Source organism: Carcharodon carcharias, chromosome 10, assembly GCF_017639515.1.
Source record: "Carcharodon carcharias isolate sCarCar2 chromosome 10, sCarCar2.pri, whole genome shotgun sequence".
Taxonomy (NCBI): domain Eukaryota; kingdom Metazoa; phylum Chordata; class Chondrichthyes; order Lamniformes; family Lamnidae; genus Carcharodon; species Carcharodon carcharias.
Genome location: NC_054476.1, coordinates 135645480 through 135662522, shown reverse-complemented (window position 1 = coordinate 135662522; position 17043 = coordinate 135645480). Strand labels below are relative to the sequence as shown.

At 46.0% G+C, this 17043-nt stretch overlaps 1 protein-coding gene across 1 annotated transcript in view; it reads right to left on the bottom strand.

The window, feature by feature from the left end:
* The window catches only part of clip2 (CAP-GLY domain containing linker protein 2), a 145263-nt gene that overhangs the window by 31475 nt on the left and 96745 nt on the right, over positions 1 to 17043 (bottom strand). Inside the window, exons 10-14 of the mRNA XM_041197310.1 lie at positions 15707 to 16621; positions 11867 to 11893; positions 9012 to 9069; positions 8833 to 8916; positions 7517 to 7673 (exon numbers count right to left, since the gene is read on the bottom strand). Of these exons, the coding sequence (XP_041053244.1) occupies positions 7517 to 7673; positions 8833 to 8916; positions 9012 to 9069; positions 11867 to 11893; positions 15707 to 16621 (1241 nt within the window). The remainder of the gene's footprint in view (positions 1 to 7516; positions 7674 to 8832; positions 8917 to 9011; positions 9070 to 11866; positions 11894 to 15706; positions 16622 to 17043) is intronic.

Below are 17043 nucleotides of genomic sequence, written 5' to 3'. Positions count from 1 at the left end.
ATCGCGTTTGCATCTGGCAGGGTTGCAAGAGGGTATGCTTCAGTTGGTCTCTGCGACTGAGGAGTCCAGGCAGAGTGCACATGAAGGCATGAACCTCAGGGCAGAGCTTCAGGCTTCCACCACTGGAGAGATTGGCGACTCTCATGGAGAGAGGGTTCGATTGGATGGAAAATCTTCTAACTGGGTTATGCTCTGACCTGCAAGCCCTCAGCAGTACAGGCCACGGGTGGTCATTCCCAATGTGGGAGATGTTGTGGGCACCAAGCATTGGTGTTTTGTGCCCACACATCTGTGGTGAACATGGAGGTCCAAAGTGACCTCACGTCAGTGCAGCAGCTGCCTGTCATCACTGCGAGCTCCTCTCAGGGCGCTCCCGATGAGGGCAGCAGTTCCTCCGCCCCTCTGCCAGTGACCGTTGCATCTGTTGAGGCTGCGACAACTGGGGAGGTGCCAGTTCTGGAACTGGCCACTCCCTCCCAGGCGGGGCCAGCACAGGCTCCACGGACCAGAGGACGGTCGCCAAGGTCATCGAGGCCAACAGGACAGCAGAGTCAGCAGGCTGTCTCACAAGCCACTCTGAGCGATGGGGCGGCACCAAGACGTAGCACCCACAAATGTAAGCATAAGGCACGTTAGACACTCATCAGGTATGTCACTGGTGATTTTGTGTTGGCCTTAGAATAGGGAACAAAATATTATGCTTGCAATGGAAAAGTCTCTGTTATATTTTGGACATGATAAAGTCCACTTTTCTGACCATGGCTGAGGGTGTTTCCTTTGTGCTGCACTTTTCTTTTTCATGAGTGTTTGAGTGGACATTGATGTTTCTGTACTAAGCCCTTGGTTGCAGCTGATAAGATGGAAAACATAGCACCTAAGTACCATGTGTGGAAGCGCCAGGCAATGCTGTTCCTGCTGATCCATGTGTGTGGAGCTAGCTGAAGGTTCGTTGGATTAAATTGTCCAGGGTGACTCTGCCTCCTTGGTGTAGTAGCGGGTCAGCGTGCTGCCCTTCATCATCGCCCTGTGCTTCCTCATCCTCTAAGCCACTGCTGGATTCATCATGTGCAGCCTCATCCAGGGTGTCAAGGTCTTCACCGTCAACTGCATTCCCCCTTTCCAGTGCAAGATTGTGCAGAGTCCAGCATGCTACCACTATCAGAGAGACGCGATCTGGGGGGGTACTGGAGTGCACCCCCTGAGCGGTGCAGGCAGCGGAAGCGCATCTTGAGAAGATCGATGGTTCTCTCCACCACAGCCTTTGTGGTGCCGTGGCTCCTATTGTAGCGCTGCTCAGCTTCTGTTCTTGGAAGGCGGAGAGGCCTTCATGAGCCAACTTCTGAGGGGATAGCCCTTGTCAGCTAGCAGACATCCATCCAGCCGAGCCGGAGCACTGAAGAGCCCCGGCACCTGGGAGTGTCTGAGGATGCAGGCATCATGGGAGCTGCCTGGGTACCTTGCAAAAATTTGCAGAATCTGCATCCTGTGATCACACACTATCTGCATGTCCATGGAGTGGAAGCCCTTCCTGTTGATGAAGGCACCGGGCTCACCAGCACCTGCACCTCAGTCATATTGATGTAGCTGCTTCGCTGCCTGTATACCCTGGCAGCAGGATAGTGGCGTCTTCTGCGGCCCCTTCCGCCTTGCACAACCTCTTGGCCCTGCGCCCGTTGTGCCTGTGCCTGTCCTCCCAAAGCCTTAATGGCCACGTGTGTGCAGTCTATTGCACCCTGGACACAGGGGAAGCCAGCAATGGCCGTGAAGCCTCTGGCTCGCTGTGCCTGACTTACCTGGTCGCAGCGGAAGTGGGTGAAGGTCAATACCCGACTGAACAGACCATCTGTAACCCGCTTGACACAAGTGTGGACAGCTGATTGGGACACACCGCAAAGATCACCCACTGAGCCCTGGAAGGAGCAAGAGGCATAGAAGTGGAAGGCAACTGTGACCTTCAGAGCCACTGGCATGGGGTATCCACCCACACAGTTAGCAGAGATCTCAGGCCCAATCATCTGACAGGTATAGTTGACTGTCTCCCTTGAGAGGCAGAGCCTCCTTCAGCACTGCACCTCAGTCATATTGAGGTAGCTGCTTCGCCGCCTGTATACCCTGGCAGCAGGATAGTGGCGTCTTCTGTGGCCCCTTCCGCCTTGGACTACCTCTTGGCCCTGCACTCCTTGTGCCTGCGCCTGGCCTCCCAAAGGTGGCTCCCCTGGAGGCTGATTGTCCACTCCTGGCCTCCTCCTTATTCTATCCCTCCCTTCCTCCTCAGAGGAACTGCCTCCAGAGGAGATGTCAGAACCGATACCCCCAGGCTAAATGGAGGCCTCCGGAAAGCTGCAGGCCTGAGAAAATTACTGTCTGCAGACTGGTTTCAAAGTACACAAAAAGCTCTTGGAAATCAATGTGAACTGCTAACAATCAAACAGGAAACTTTAAAACACTTTCTGCAATTAAAACTTTGTGGAAAGCATGAACAACCCCTCTGAGTCCACATATCCCGCCAGTGTATGACTTTTATTAAAAAATCTCCTACCCGCCTGCCTGTTGGGCCGTGCACTAACCTGAAGTTCACACAGGCCCCTCAAAATCCTGGAGAATTGGCAAGTTAAGGACCTTAACGAGGCCTTCAATTAATGGCGGGCAAGCATCCCGCATGTCAGCCAGAAAATTCTGCCCTAAAAGGCTCATGATGACCATGAAACCATTGTCGATTGTTATAAAAACAAATCCGGTTCACTGATGTCCTTCAGGGAGGGAAATCTGTCGTCCTTACCTGGTCTGGCCTACATGTGACTCCAGACCCGCAGCAATGTGGTTGACTCTTAAATGCCCTCTGATATGGCCTAGCAAGCCACTCAGTTGTAACAAACCGCTACAGAGTCACAAAAAAGGAATGAAACCGGATGGACCACCCAGCATCGACCTAGGCACCGGAAACGACAACGGCAAACTCAGCCCTGTCGACCCTGCAAAGTCCCCCTTACTAACATCTGGGGGCTAGTGCCAAAATTGGGAGAGCTGTCTCACAGACTAGTCAAGCAACAGCCTGACATAGTCATCCTCACGGAATCATATCTTACAGATAATGTCCCAGACATCAACATCACCATCTCTGGGTATGTCCTGTCCCACCAGCAGGACAAACCCAGAGCAGGTGGCGGCGGCACAGTGGTATACAGCTGGGCGGGAGTTTCCCTGGGAGTCCTCAACATCGACTCCAGACCCCCTGAACTCTCATGGCATCAGGTCAAACTTGGGCAAGGAAACCTCCTGTTGGTTACCAAGTACCACCCTCCCTCAGCTGATGAACCACTGCTCCTCCATGTTGAATATCACTTGAAGGAAGCACCGAGGGTGGCATTGGTGCAGAATGTACTCTAGGTGGGAGACTTCAATGTCCATCACCAAGACTGGCTCGGTGGCACCACTATTGCCCAAGCTGGCCAAGTCCTAAAGGGCATAGCTGCTAAACTGGGTCTGCGTCAGGTGGTGAGGCAACCAACAAGAGGGAAAAAACATACTTGACCTCCTCCTCACCAACTTGCCTGCCACAGATGTATCTGTCCATCACAGTATTGGTAGATGTGATCACTGCACAGTCATTGTAGAGACGAAGTCCCACCTTCACATTGAGGATACCCTCCATTATGTTGTGTGGCACTATCACCATGCTAAATGGAATAGATTTTGAACGGATCTAGCAACTCAAGACTGGGCATCCATGAGGCACTGTGGGCCATCAGCAGCAGCAGAATTGTACTTGAACACAATCTGTAACCTCATGGCTAGGCATATCCCCCACTCCACCATTACCATCAAGCCAGAGGATCAACCCTGGTTCAATGAAGAGTGCACGAGGGTATGCCAGAAGCAGCAACAGGGATACCTAAAAATGAGGTGTCAACCTGGTGAAGCTGTAACACAGGATTACTTGCATGCGAAACAGCATAAGCAGCAACTGATAGACAGAGCCAAGTGATCCCACAACCAACAGATCGTTTCTAAGCTCTGCAGTCCTGCCACATCCAGTTGTGAATGATGGTGGACAATTAAACAACTCACTGGAGGAGAGGGCTCCACAAATATTCCCATTCTCAATGATGGAGGAGCCCAGCACATCAGTGCAAAAGATAAGGCTGAAGCATTCGCAACAATCTTCAGCCAGAAGTGCCGAGTAGGTGAGCCATCTCGGCCTCTTACGGAGGTCCCCAACATCACAGATGCCAGTCTTCAGCCAATTCGATTCGCTCCATGTGATATTAAGAAATGCATGAAAGCACTGGATACGGCAAAGGCTATGGGCCCTGACAATATTCCGGCAATAGAGCTGAAGACTTGTGCTCCAGAACTTGCCACGCCCCTAGCCAAGCTGTTCCAGTACAGCTACAACATTGGGGAGGCAATGGTTTACTCTTAAATGCCCTCGGGCAATTAGGGATGGGCAATAAATGCTGGCCAGTGATGCCTACATCCCATGAATGAATAAATAAATCTACCCGCTATGTGGAAAATTTCCCAGGTATGTCCTGTACCCAAAAAAATGCAGGACAAATCCAATTCGGCCGATTACCACCCTATCAGTGTAATCTCAATCATCAGTAAAGTAATCATCAGTGCTATCAAGTGGCACTTGCTCAGCAACAATCTGCTCACTGATGCCCAGTTTGGGTTCCACCAGGGCCACTCAGCTCCTGACCCCATTACAGCCTTGGTTCAAACATGGACAAAAGAGCTGAACTCCAGAAGTGAGTTGAGAGTGACTGCCCTTGACATCAAGGCTGTATTTGACCGACTGTGGCACCAATAAGCCCTAGAAAAATGAGTCAATGGGAATCAGGGGGGGAACTCTCCGCTGGTTGGAGTCATACCTAGCACAAAGCAAGATGTTTGTGGTTGCTGGAGGTCAGTCAGCTCAGCTCGAGGACATCGCTGCAGGGGTTCCCCAGGGTATCGTCCTAGACCCAACCATCTTCAGCTGCTTCATCAATGATCTTCCTTCCATATAAGGTCAGAAGTAGGGATGTTCACTGATGATTGCACAATGTTCAGCACCATTCATGACTCCTCAGATACTGAAGTAGTCCATGTCCAAATGCAGTAAGACTTGGACAATATCCAGACTTGGGCTGACAAGTGGCAAGTAACATTTGCACCACACAAGTGTCAGGCAATGACCATCTCCGACAAGAGAAAATCCAACCCTTACCCCTTGATGTTCAATGGCATTACCATCACTGAATTCCCCCACTATCCTGGGGGGGTTACCATTGACCAGAAACTGAACTGGACTAGCCACATAAATACTGTAGCTACAAGAACAGGTCAGAGGCTAGGAATCGTGTGAGGAGTAACTCACTTCCGACTCCCCAAAGCCTGTTCACCATCTACAAGGCACAAGTCATGAGTGTGATGGAATACTCCCCACTTGCCTGGATGAGTGCAGCTCCTACAACACTCAAGAAGCTTGACACCATCCAGGACAAAGCAGCCTGCTTGATTGGCACCACATCCAAAAACATTCACTCCCTCCACCACTGACGCACAGTTGCAGCAGTGTGTACCGTCTACAAGATGCACTGCAGGAACTCACTAAGGCTCCTTATGCAGCACCTTTCAAACCCACGGCCATTACTAACCAGAAGAACAAGACCAGCAGATAGATAGAAACACCACACCTGGAGGTTCCCCTCCAAGTAACTCACCATCCTGACTTGGAAATATATCGTCGTTCCTTCACCGTCACTGGGTCAAATTCCTGGAACTCCCTTCTTAATAGCACTGTGGGTGTACCTACACCACATGGACTGCAGCGGCTCAAGAAGGCAGCTCACCAGCACCCTCAAGGTCAATTAGGGACAGGCAATAAAAATAATGGCCCAGCCAGCGAAGCCCACATCCCTTGAATGAATTTTTTAAAAATGATGATAGTCGTCATGGTCACCATTACTGAGACTAGCTTTATATTTCAGATTTATATGTTGAATTCAAATTCCACCAGCTCCATGGTGGGATTTGAACCCGTGACCCAGAACATTAGCCTGAGCTTCTGGATTACTAGTCCAATAACGGATTAATGTATCAAAAAGATTAGCTCTACTGCATTCAACTTGCTATTAACATAGAATGATCAAATCTGACTTTTCTATTCAATGCAGGCAACCACACTGGATACCAGAGCACCAGGTGTATTTGCAGGTTGCAATGTTTTGAAAGGGCAGAGCTGAATGTTGCTGCTGTCAGTAGCACATGCTTTCCTATTACTCACAATGCAAAATAGTCACAGATTTACAAACAGCATGAACACTACTGGACATCCTGTGGCATTATAAATTGTATTGTTGGGCCTACAGCACAGTTGTGATGTTTAACTATTAACCTAGCCTTTGCCTTTCAGGTCTCTGCTTCAAATATATACAGTCAGGTAGTAGGAGCTACCTATAAATCATTCCGATCAATCAGAGGGAAGTTGAAACTGCTTATAAGTTTCAGGTCTATCTGTAACAATAGATGGAGCCTAATGTGTGGAGGCAGTGGTCAGGGAGAGAGAGAGAACAGGCGTAGGAAGAGGTGGGAAGGAGGAAGTGGGAAGTAGAGAGAGGAGTGAAAAAAGTGGGGGAGAGAAAAAGGGAGGGAGATGGTGGAGAAGGAAGTGGGAAGGGGGAGTGAGGACAGGGGAGAACAGCATGAGGAGGAGGAATGGAGAATTGGAGAGGGAGAGAGGGGAAGTGCAAAGGAATGGGGGAAGATGTTGGGCTGACTGGGTGGGAAGGAGAGCAAAAGAATAGGACAGAGGGAGGTGGGGATGTTGAATAACTGGTGGCTGAATGGGGGGCTGGAAATATCCCAGGGCCCTTCTTGATGTTCTAAGGTGGTGGGGACAGTAAGCAAGGGACAATTTCCCTGCTCATCAGGGGAAAAGAAGTATCAATCCATAGCCCTATGATGGGGGCAAGAGCTGGAGTTGAAAGGGAAAGAAGACAGGGGAGCAGGTCAATTTTGGGGGGGGTGGGGGAGGGAGGGAAGACTTTTAAGCCAAAGTGCTCTGTGGGGTAGGGGAATACTTGAATGATCATTTTAAATTTTCATTTAAGATGCCTGAAGCTTACTACGGTGCTTTGAGCTAAAGTAATATTATTCAGCCTATTTCAGTATTTCACATCTTCGTTGATACAAATTGCTCAATAAAATCCAAAGATTTAGTATTTATTTATATCCTACCAAAACAAGTTGTCTCAGTGACAAAATCCATACAAGACAATTTTCCAAATCTGGTGTGAATTCCTTGCTGAGTAATCGGCAGGGGCTACAAGTATTTATACAGATGTATTTTTCCTTTGCTGGTTACTCAATCATGTTTGTAAAGGTTCTCACAGCTGTCTGCCCCTCCAGCCTCAATTTTATTCATATCTCTTTGGCATTGTCTTTGAATAGTTAGCTGTTTTCCCTCCCCCACCCCTATGTACGGATCTTAACGATGGCGTCTCCACGGCTTATGACTAAGAACTCTCACCGTTCCTTTTTCAGCAGCTCTTGACTAATGAGGACCAGCTGTCCTGAGGCATCATGAGATTTACGGGTCAGGGCCTCTAGTTCCATTTCCAGCTTAGCTTTCTCCTTTGTCGTTGCATCAGCCTTTTTCTCGGAAGATTTTGACTTGTGTTCTAGAGCTATGGAAGCAAAAAGATGCGGTTATTAACTTCATGGAATAACATTACAGGAAGTTCTATATCTGGTGATCTACACAACCAATCAAATCTACTGTGTGAAACTCAGATGTGTTATAAACTAATTATAAGCAAGGGTTTGAGCGACATAAACAAACAGTATGTGCTCTCCTCATCCTCTGTTCTTTTCCCTCTTTTCCCTATTTCTACATCCACTAGCTCACTCTCAAGCACTATAAGCTCTATATAAATCACAGTAGTATGTGGAGAGGATATATTTTGCACCTTTGATTTAGTGCAACAACTTGTTCAGGATTGGTAGACAGAAGAATTCAAACACGTATAGTGGGATATGTTAAGGGAAATGACCAAAACGCACCAGTAATTCGTGTTATGCAGCTGACAATAATCCTCTGGTACCTCAACCCAAACAACAACAACTTGCATTTTATATCATGTCTTTAATGTATTAAAATGTCCCACGGTGCTTTGCAGGAGCATAATCTGACAACAATTGACACCTAGTCAAAAAAAGGTGACATTAGAACATGTGACCTGAACATTGGTCAAAGAGATACTTTTTCAAGCAACATCCTAAAGGAAGTGAGAGAAAGGTGGAAAAGTGAAGGGCATTGGGCAGTGAATTCCAGGTGAATTCAAGAGCATAGAGCCTAAACAGCTGAAGGCACGGTCATCAATGGTGGGCAAAAGAAATGTGGGGAGCACAAGAGGCCAGATGTGGAGGGACACAGAGATCTCAGGAGGTTGTAGGGCTGAAGGAGGTTACAGAGATATGGAAGAGCGGGACTATGAAAGGATTTTAGTCAGAATACTTCAAATTTATTCTGCCTTGAGGAACAAACTGGCTGCTTCTACCCAAACGAGTTCAGCAAGCATATTCAAGACATTAAGAAGTAGTTAACAAGTCCTTAATAATATTTTCTTTCTCTTCATTTTCATTAATTACATTGTAGCACTTTATATATAGAAGGTAATGATAAAAAGGACAGAGGAACAAATTTCTCTGTTTATGAAAACAATAAGTATCCATCACAAGGTTGTTCTCTTCTTTTTCATAAACCTTTACATAACATAGAAAATGTGCCTGTATTTTTGTTTCATTAGCATGATTCAAAATGGCAGTTGTCTTCATCTGACTTACCGACAATCTGGGTCTTTAATAACTCAATCTGTGATGACATTGAAGAAACATCCTTTTCCCGTTTACCAAGTTTGTCCAACAAATCTAAAAGGTGATAAAGCAATCAGAGAAATGAAGAGTTGATCTTGGAGCTCTATGAAAGTTTCTTCAAGTAAAACTTAAGTTACTTCAAAAATTACCTTCTATTGACTGCTTCATTTTCATTTTCTCTTTCAAGATGTTATTACTGTCAATGGCCTGTAAACACATCAATGATATTATTGAAGCGGGATGGCCAAGATATGAGCTTTCAGCTTTTCCGTCAATGCTCAATCGCCATACTATAGAGTGGAAATTACAATTGACATTCTCATAAAGACAACACACTTGTATGGAATTATTCTGCTTTATTTTAATGCTACATTAACCGCAGAATATCACTAAGCAGAGAGCAATATCATAAAGTGCATTGAGCATTCATAGGAGAACAGCATCAATTATAACTGCTACCCTTGGCTCCTTTCAGGAGCAGAACCAGTCATGTTTTAATCTTCCTCTCTCAAACACTACCAATGCCCCAATGCATTTTAGCCAGCAGTAGTGGGCAGCACAATGGCCCTAAACTTAACTCAATTGCTGTTAATAATTTCTCCAAAGGAATTCATGGCCACTGCCAAAAGTGGAGGGTGAGACTCTTTGGCTTGAAATTCCTCTGTGGATTAGAAGCTTGTTTGTGTGGTTCTGACTGTCATCAACATGCCCATCAGTGCTCAGCACAAAAGGCAATTTCACTAAAGGCATTAGAGAGTGTGTGGAGGTTGTTCACGAGAATGATTCCAGGGATGAGAAACTGCAGTTGTAAAGATAGATTGGAGATGTTGGAACAGTTGCCCTTGAAGAGAAGATTGAGAGGCGATTTGATAGTGGTATTCAAAATCATGAGGGGTCTGGCAGATAGGGAGAAATTTTTCCCACTCATGAAAGGATCGAGAATGAGAGGGCACAGATTGAGAGCAATTAGCAAAAGAAGCAAAAGTGATATGAGGAAAAACTTTTCACTGTAGCGAGTGGTTAGGGTTTGGAATGCACTGCCTGATAGTGTGGTGGAGGTAGGTTCAATTAAGGAATTCAAGAGGGAATTAGATTGTTATCTGAATGTGAAGAATATGCAGGGTTATAGGGAGAAGGCAGGGGACTGGTGCTAGTTGGAGAGCTGGTGCAGACACAAAGGGCCAAATGGCCACCTTCTGTGCGGTCACAATTCTGTGACTGTGATTTTCATAAATAGGCTTAAATCTGTAACAACCTGCAAAGTAACCTTACGGCCATGATGAGTGGGATGTCACATACTTGACATTTTAACAGCCTAAACTTTTACTGCTTCATTCCATTGAATAGAGTATAGGATGCCAATATTTTAAACCCCCTAAGAGTAGATTTAGTGCTTCCAACAAAGGAATCGCACTCCAAAGGAGCATAGGTCAGATGTGGGCCTAAAGAGATTGTATCATCGACTCTCCGACCCTCGTTCATCCCTCCAAATGAAGCTCCTCCCAGTGAGTGACTCGGTGCTGAATTTATACTCTCTCTATTAGTCAGAAAAACAACATGCTGACAGACCAGGAATTTAAGGCCAAATTATGAATCGTTTATTGGAAGAAAGAAATTCTACACGAGGAGTTAAAGCAGCAATACTGTAATCATCTCCTGAACCCAAAATAACACAGCCCACTGAAATTCTTAAGAGTCCTTTAAATTGCATTTACTTTTTATGCAAGTGCACATCTCGGTGCTCATGGAACTCTGTCTCACCACAGTGACCTGACAATGTAGTTAAACTGGGTGAACTGAAGAACTGGACGCTGCCACTCAGGACCTGGTCTGGCAACTTCTCATTAAGTAAGTGCTTTCAATAAATGTTATCCTCCAGGGAGATAGAAAGTGTCCCGCTGTCTCCGCCCTTTCCTCCATTTGGCTGATCACCAAATAAATTGCTCTGGTCTGTTTTTGTAAAATAATCTTTCATCCTGGCATTGTCATCGAGGACAAAATGTCTGATCTGATCAGAATATACGAAGCAAAATATCCTGCCGCAGAAGGTTCATAATCTGGATAGAAGAGATCAAGCATTTCTATGGTCCCAACCAGACATTATGTATCCATGTGCTCCCTCAGCAGATAAAGACAATCCATGACTGGCACAAGAAGCTTTCTAAACAGCAGCAATCGTCTCTCTTAGTCACGCTGTTCACTTTATGTATTCCTCAAAGCAGGAGTGCTCCGCTTTCCCAAGAACACTGTAGGGTCTCTGGTGAAGTGTATAACAAGTCATCCAATGTAGTCAACAGGGAGGGCAGGAAGTTCTTTACATCTGTTGTCACTCCTGTATTACTTAATAATGAATCCCTTGGAACAGAGGATGCTTTATGAAGAGTAGCTTGTGAATGTCTATGTGCTGTGCAGGAATACATGACCCTAGCATTCACCAATAGAGGCCAACTGGCCATTACAATGGAGCATCATCAATCCCGGGGGTTGGGTGGGGGGGGGGGTGGGGGGGGAGACTGTAACATGTGGAGCCGGAGCCCCTGACCAATTAGTCTGGCTGCTTTGATTATTAGATTGCAGGAAGCCATGTAGTCTGGTTTGAGGGAGGGAATTCAGTTGCCAAGGTCTCTTTGCTGCAAGTCCAACTATTCTCCTGAGGCCGCTAATTTATTACTAGTGCCCATGTGCAGGATGTAACAATTGGTATTCCTGAAGGTAATATTCCTGTGCAGTCATCGAGATGATAAGTGGCTTGATGATAGAGCTCTGAATTCTTGCAAGTAGGGGCATCATCCATGGCCAGAACTGTGCAAAGGTTTCCAGATTGTTTGTGCATAAAGGTTATTACCCTCCTTCATTCAGCAGCTTGAGAAAATTTGACAGTCACACGCTTGGGCGATGGAGCCCATTGAGATAGAAGCAAAGCAGTACCCTTGAGAAGGAGTGCATGCCAGAGGAGGCTAGCACAAGGCAACATTAAATACATTTTTCATTAAGTACCTCCGACATTGGCACACATTCCCAACTGCGTTTCCTCTATAGTCAGCATATGTGCCATACTGTTCCTGAGGAAGACAGACAGGCATATGTAGATCCTTACAGTTAGCAGAAAGGTTAGCTTTCTAAGAGCAAACAAGAGATAAAGACATCAGTGCTGCCTCTAAGTAAAATGATGCCACAGCTTGTTGTAAAGCATTAGCCCAGCCACCAGCTTCTGTGAGGGACCACATCCTTTCCACAAACCGTGAGGCAGCATCACTGCTACAGCGGCCAAGAGGAATGGGCAGTCATCCTTGTACCCAGAACAGTCCAAAGATGGTAGTGTTGGAGCAAAGCCATGCAAATAATGACATGCAGTGTTATTTTGCAAGGGTTTTGAATCTCACCGTTGTGCTCCTCATCCTCACCTGGCCTGGTTACTAACAAGAAATTGAGGCATTAAAAATAGTGAGTGGCAGAATCAATGGTACATTGAAGGGATCTGAAATAGACGTCAAGAAAGGAAAGTCCAGAGACTTAATAAAATTAGTATGAAAGCTGCAACTTTTCAAAAAATTGTTAAACTTTTCTCCATGTGAATGAAGTTTACATCTGCACTGAATTGGATCAAGTTGACCTGTCTGGGGGTTCTTTTACCATCCACATGAAGAAATCTGCTCAACCTCGAAATCCATCTTAGTCCAAAGCAAATAATCATGTTAAGATTTAGTGCATAAATGTTCTTATTCAAAAGAAGAGATTTTGCATGCCAAACTTTACTGAGTGAATGCTTGGCTTCAAGTTGGTGGTTGTAAACAACAGGCCAGTTTTACAGTTTACAGAGGGGTAATAGGTGGAGAGTGAAAAGGAGGGGCATCAATGGATCAGAAGCTGATATTGTGCTCTTTCTTGTGGAAGTATAGCTTTTAAATGTTCTGCAAATTGATGCTTTCCTCAGTATTATAAAGCATGTTGCACTATGTATACCCTTGCTCCTATACTATGAAGCACCTACCAAGTGATCCAGGCAATGGAATGGCTTTAAGATTCTGAAATGCTTCAGTGAGACCCCTGGTTTCAGATGGTCCAAACTACAACACTCCTCTGCACTCATGGTTATCAAGATAACCATGGGTCTTCAGACAAGGTTAAAGAAGACAGCCAGAATATTTCAATAGCCATCCAACCAGCTAGCCCTCTCCCTTAAATCTTTGACTATTGTAGGATTTGGAAGTAATGTCTAGTACTTGGATACTATGCATTAAAGGGAAGGGTGTTCCAGTTGATAGCACACACAAGGTGGTATCCTCTATGCACAATGCAACCTGGCATAATGGGGCACAAATAGTCACCTAGCTTCAATTGATGGTGCCCTGCACCCTTGGGAAATGGTCAATTTAAAGGAGCCTCAATATCTTTTGCTGAAGCTCAGTGCTATTGTGCCCTTAACAAGATCTGTACCTTAGATGAAGATTTTGCAACTTAATTGAGTACAAATTTGGGACAGCAATATTACTCCTGCGAGAAAGATTCCTGATCCAATTTGGAGTCAGTGGAGAACTCTTGGGTTGCCGCTGTTAAGTTGAATTTTCCATTCTCTGGTAGGTTGGCATTAGCTTGGGAAAGTGACAGAACTCCTGCCATTGAGATCATGGGCAGGATTGAGTTCAAACCCCACCGCAGATTTTAGCACCTAATCTACATTGAGATTTGACTGTGGTACCAAAGGAACACTGCATTGTAAAAATGCTTGACCTTGACACTTGGCTGAATCAGCATTGGCCTCATTAACATTGGGCTGGATCAAATGGGTACCCAGGTGCAGCCTACTAATAGTGGGCTGCTCTGCATATTAAAGGTTCCCAGCACCCGAGCTGGGTGGGTAGTTCAGGCACCCAGGGCTAGGCCACCATAAAACTGTAGCTGGCTTCTGCTTGTGGCGAGGCCATTACCACTGAGTTAACGACAAGTGAAAGAAGTGAGCATCAGCCTCAATACCTTTCAGGTGAGATGTTAGTTTGAAATATGCCTGCCTGGTCAAGTGGACTGAAAATTCTTCATTTGCTGCTTGGGACATCTTACCATTTGCAAATTAGCTGCAGCGTCACTAACTGCAGAATATTCCTTAGATTGTAGAGCACTTTGGGACATCCGAAAAAGATTATAAAAGACTAAAGCAATGCAAATTCTTCCTAATTAGTGTGGTTGCTAGTTAAAAATTGGAGTGAATCCTAGACTCTGGCCTAGTTTACTCAAGGCCCTAGGTCTATTTGGCTGGAATTTTACAACCGCCCCCTCGGCACCACCACCCTATAGCAGGTCGGCAAGCAGCAGGGAAATGCAAAATTGGTTGGGATAGCAAGGGCAGGGGGTGCCATGTTCATCACCTAGCCACCTCTGCTGGTATTTTACCAGCGGTGGGGTAGATATCAGGTGGCCTCCCCTGCCTTTGGGACAACTGAAGCCCTTAAGGGGCCAATTTATGGCAAATAAGGACCTCTTTCTGATGACACATATTTTACCAGCAGTGGGGAGGGGAGGGGGGGTGTGGTACGGTGCGGTGCAGAGCATGTCACGTGGTGATGCTGCCAGTTATATCCCAGCAACCGTCTGAGGGCTCTGGGAGAGGGGTGGGAGGGTCTCTCCTGTTCAGCCACCCTGTGCCCCAAAGAACGTCCACCTAACGGAAAGGGCTGCCTCTGCTTGAACATCCCACCAGCCTCTGACTGCCAGCCACCTCACACCCCAACCCCTCACTGGAGCCTAGCTAACTGGCTCTAGTGAGGCCACTCCACTTACCTTCCATGGGCAGGTTAAGGATGGGAAATAAATCTTGGCCAGCAATGCCACATACCATGAATGAATAAATTAATAAAAAATGGCTCCTGATCAGAGACCAACTGCGGTCCTGGCAGTGCTCAGCACTCCTGGCCATCTGATTGACCAGCAGCTCTTGGAGGGGTGCATGCTCCCTCATTGGGGTAGACACCTGACAACCATAAAGCGAAAAGGGCCGGGGGAGCCAGACTCACCCAAAGACTATCCCAGCTGATGGGGCCCACTGTCTCTGCATAAAATTGAGTCCTTTCTTTGCCTTTCCTACTTTGAAGACAAAATTGGCTGCTGTCTTATTCATTGCTTACTTTCTCCGCTGCCATTGATTCTTTGTTGGGATGCAGTTCTAGGACACTGACCCCCCACCAGCACCTGATATATGTACTGGTGTTCATTATTCACACAGGCCTTAAGGTGGTTGCTGGACCGTGGTTAGGAGTGGGAGCTTTGGCCAATTTCCTCCTCCTTAAAACAGGGTCTCCAGGGGCAACTGTAGTGTGTCTTCCACTATCTGCTGAACAGACAACTCACCCTAGAGTGAGGGTTGAGTCCTGGCTCTGTTACTCACTGGATAAACTTCCTGAGACATGGACAGACTCTAGAAATTGCCTCTTTAAATCTATTGTAGCTTGTTGGCCATTTCCTCCCAAGCATTTGGCTATGATTTTCGGCAGTAAGAACTCCTGTGTGCAGCAGCTGTGCTAAGAATTACTGAACCATTAAATTACATTTCACATAAGCAAACACATTATTCTCCCCTGCCATTTAACTGAACAGTCACATTGGTCTTCAGCTCAATGTACAGGCAGCACATAAAAATAAGCCCATGGCATTGTCTAGTTAAGATTTAATTAAGATCAAATTTCAAAGACATCTATTATTTTAATCTGCTTTAAGCCCAGTTATTATTACATTGTTAATTTTTCTTTGATATATTCTGGAGTTGATTTTAGTCAGGACACAGCAAGGCTAATGTGATTTCTCCTACCACAGACAGATCAGAGCTATGTTTATTGTTTTTTTATTCTCATACTTCAGAAGAGTGGCGAGCTTCCAGTGCATGCAGCTTCTCCTGAAGGTGCTTCAATTCTTGCTTGTGTTGGATCTCAGACTTCTGGAGCGCCTCGTAGTCCATCATTTTTCTTTCAGCTGCAGATATCTGCTCCTTTAAGAAGCTGATGGCCTGTGCTTGATCTTTGTACCCAGCGTGGAGCTTCTCCTGTTCACTGAGTCTCAGCTCAGTATTTCGGAGTTGATCAATGGTCATCTGGAGCTCTTGCCTGTGCTGACTTGTTGCAACCTCTAATTTGTTCTGCCAGTTTGAGTTGCATTCTTCCAGTTCATAGTTGGCTTCTTGCAGCTTAACTTTGAAGTCCTCTTTTTCCTTTATGTGCAGTGCCATCTCAATCTCATGCTTGGCTTTAAGATTCTCCCATTCAAGCTGGTGCTCCATCTTCAGGCTTTCTGTGGTGGCTCTTAGCTCTACCAGCTCACTGTTCTGAACATCACTACCTGCAATCAATGAGACCTTGAGTTCCTCTAGAGATTTCTGGTGGTCAGACACCAGAGTGTCCAATTTGTTCTTCCAATTGTCCATCATTTCCATGTTTTCCTTAGTTGCTTGGTGCAGCTTCTGCCGGAGGTCACTAATATCCTGCAAGTATTTTTCATTAGTAGCCTTTAACTTTTCCATTTCCTCCTGATACTCCTGCAATCTGGCCTCATATTTTTCCTTCAGTGAGATGCTCTCACTTTGGTGCTCCTTGTTGACTGACGATAACTGCTCTCGTAATTTGAGAACCTCTGACTGTAGACTGAGGCTATGCTCAGGTGTGTCCGGCTTGTTCGAGTTCCTCAATCTCTGCTGCAGCTCCTCAATTTCGCTGTTCCTCAAATTTAGCTCATCCTCCAGCTGTACAATCCTGGACTTTTCAGCTACCGTTGTAAGCTAGAGTCAGAAAATCAAAGAAAACACAGTTAGTGCTCAACGTATTGCAGCTCAGTTGGCTTCTATTAATGGTTTGTAGACTGGCCAAGTGTGACATGATAGCTTCTATATATTGTTTGTTGTGAAGTTGCTGTTCCATACCTTTTGTTTTTAGATACAGTAGGAACACAGTTCTCACACAGAACTCACAAATTTAGTTTGGTGGCTGGAGTATTGCCAATTGATATGCACAACAGGTGGTATAAAAGCACACCCACAGCATCATAGTGCCACAATATCTAGTCAATTTGCTTTGTATATGAAGCACAGGCCAGGATTTTACAGCCACTCCCACCTGGCGGGATATTACGGTCCTGCCGAATTGAATGAAGACTTAAATGGATCGTTGCATTCGCTGGGGGGAGACAGTGCGGTGGGGCCGT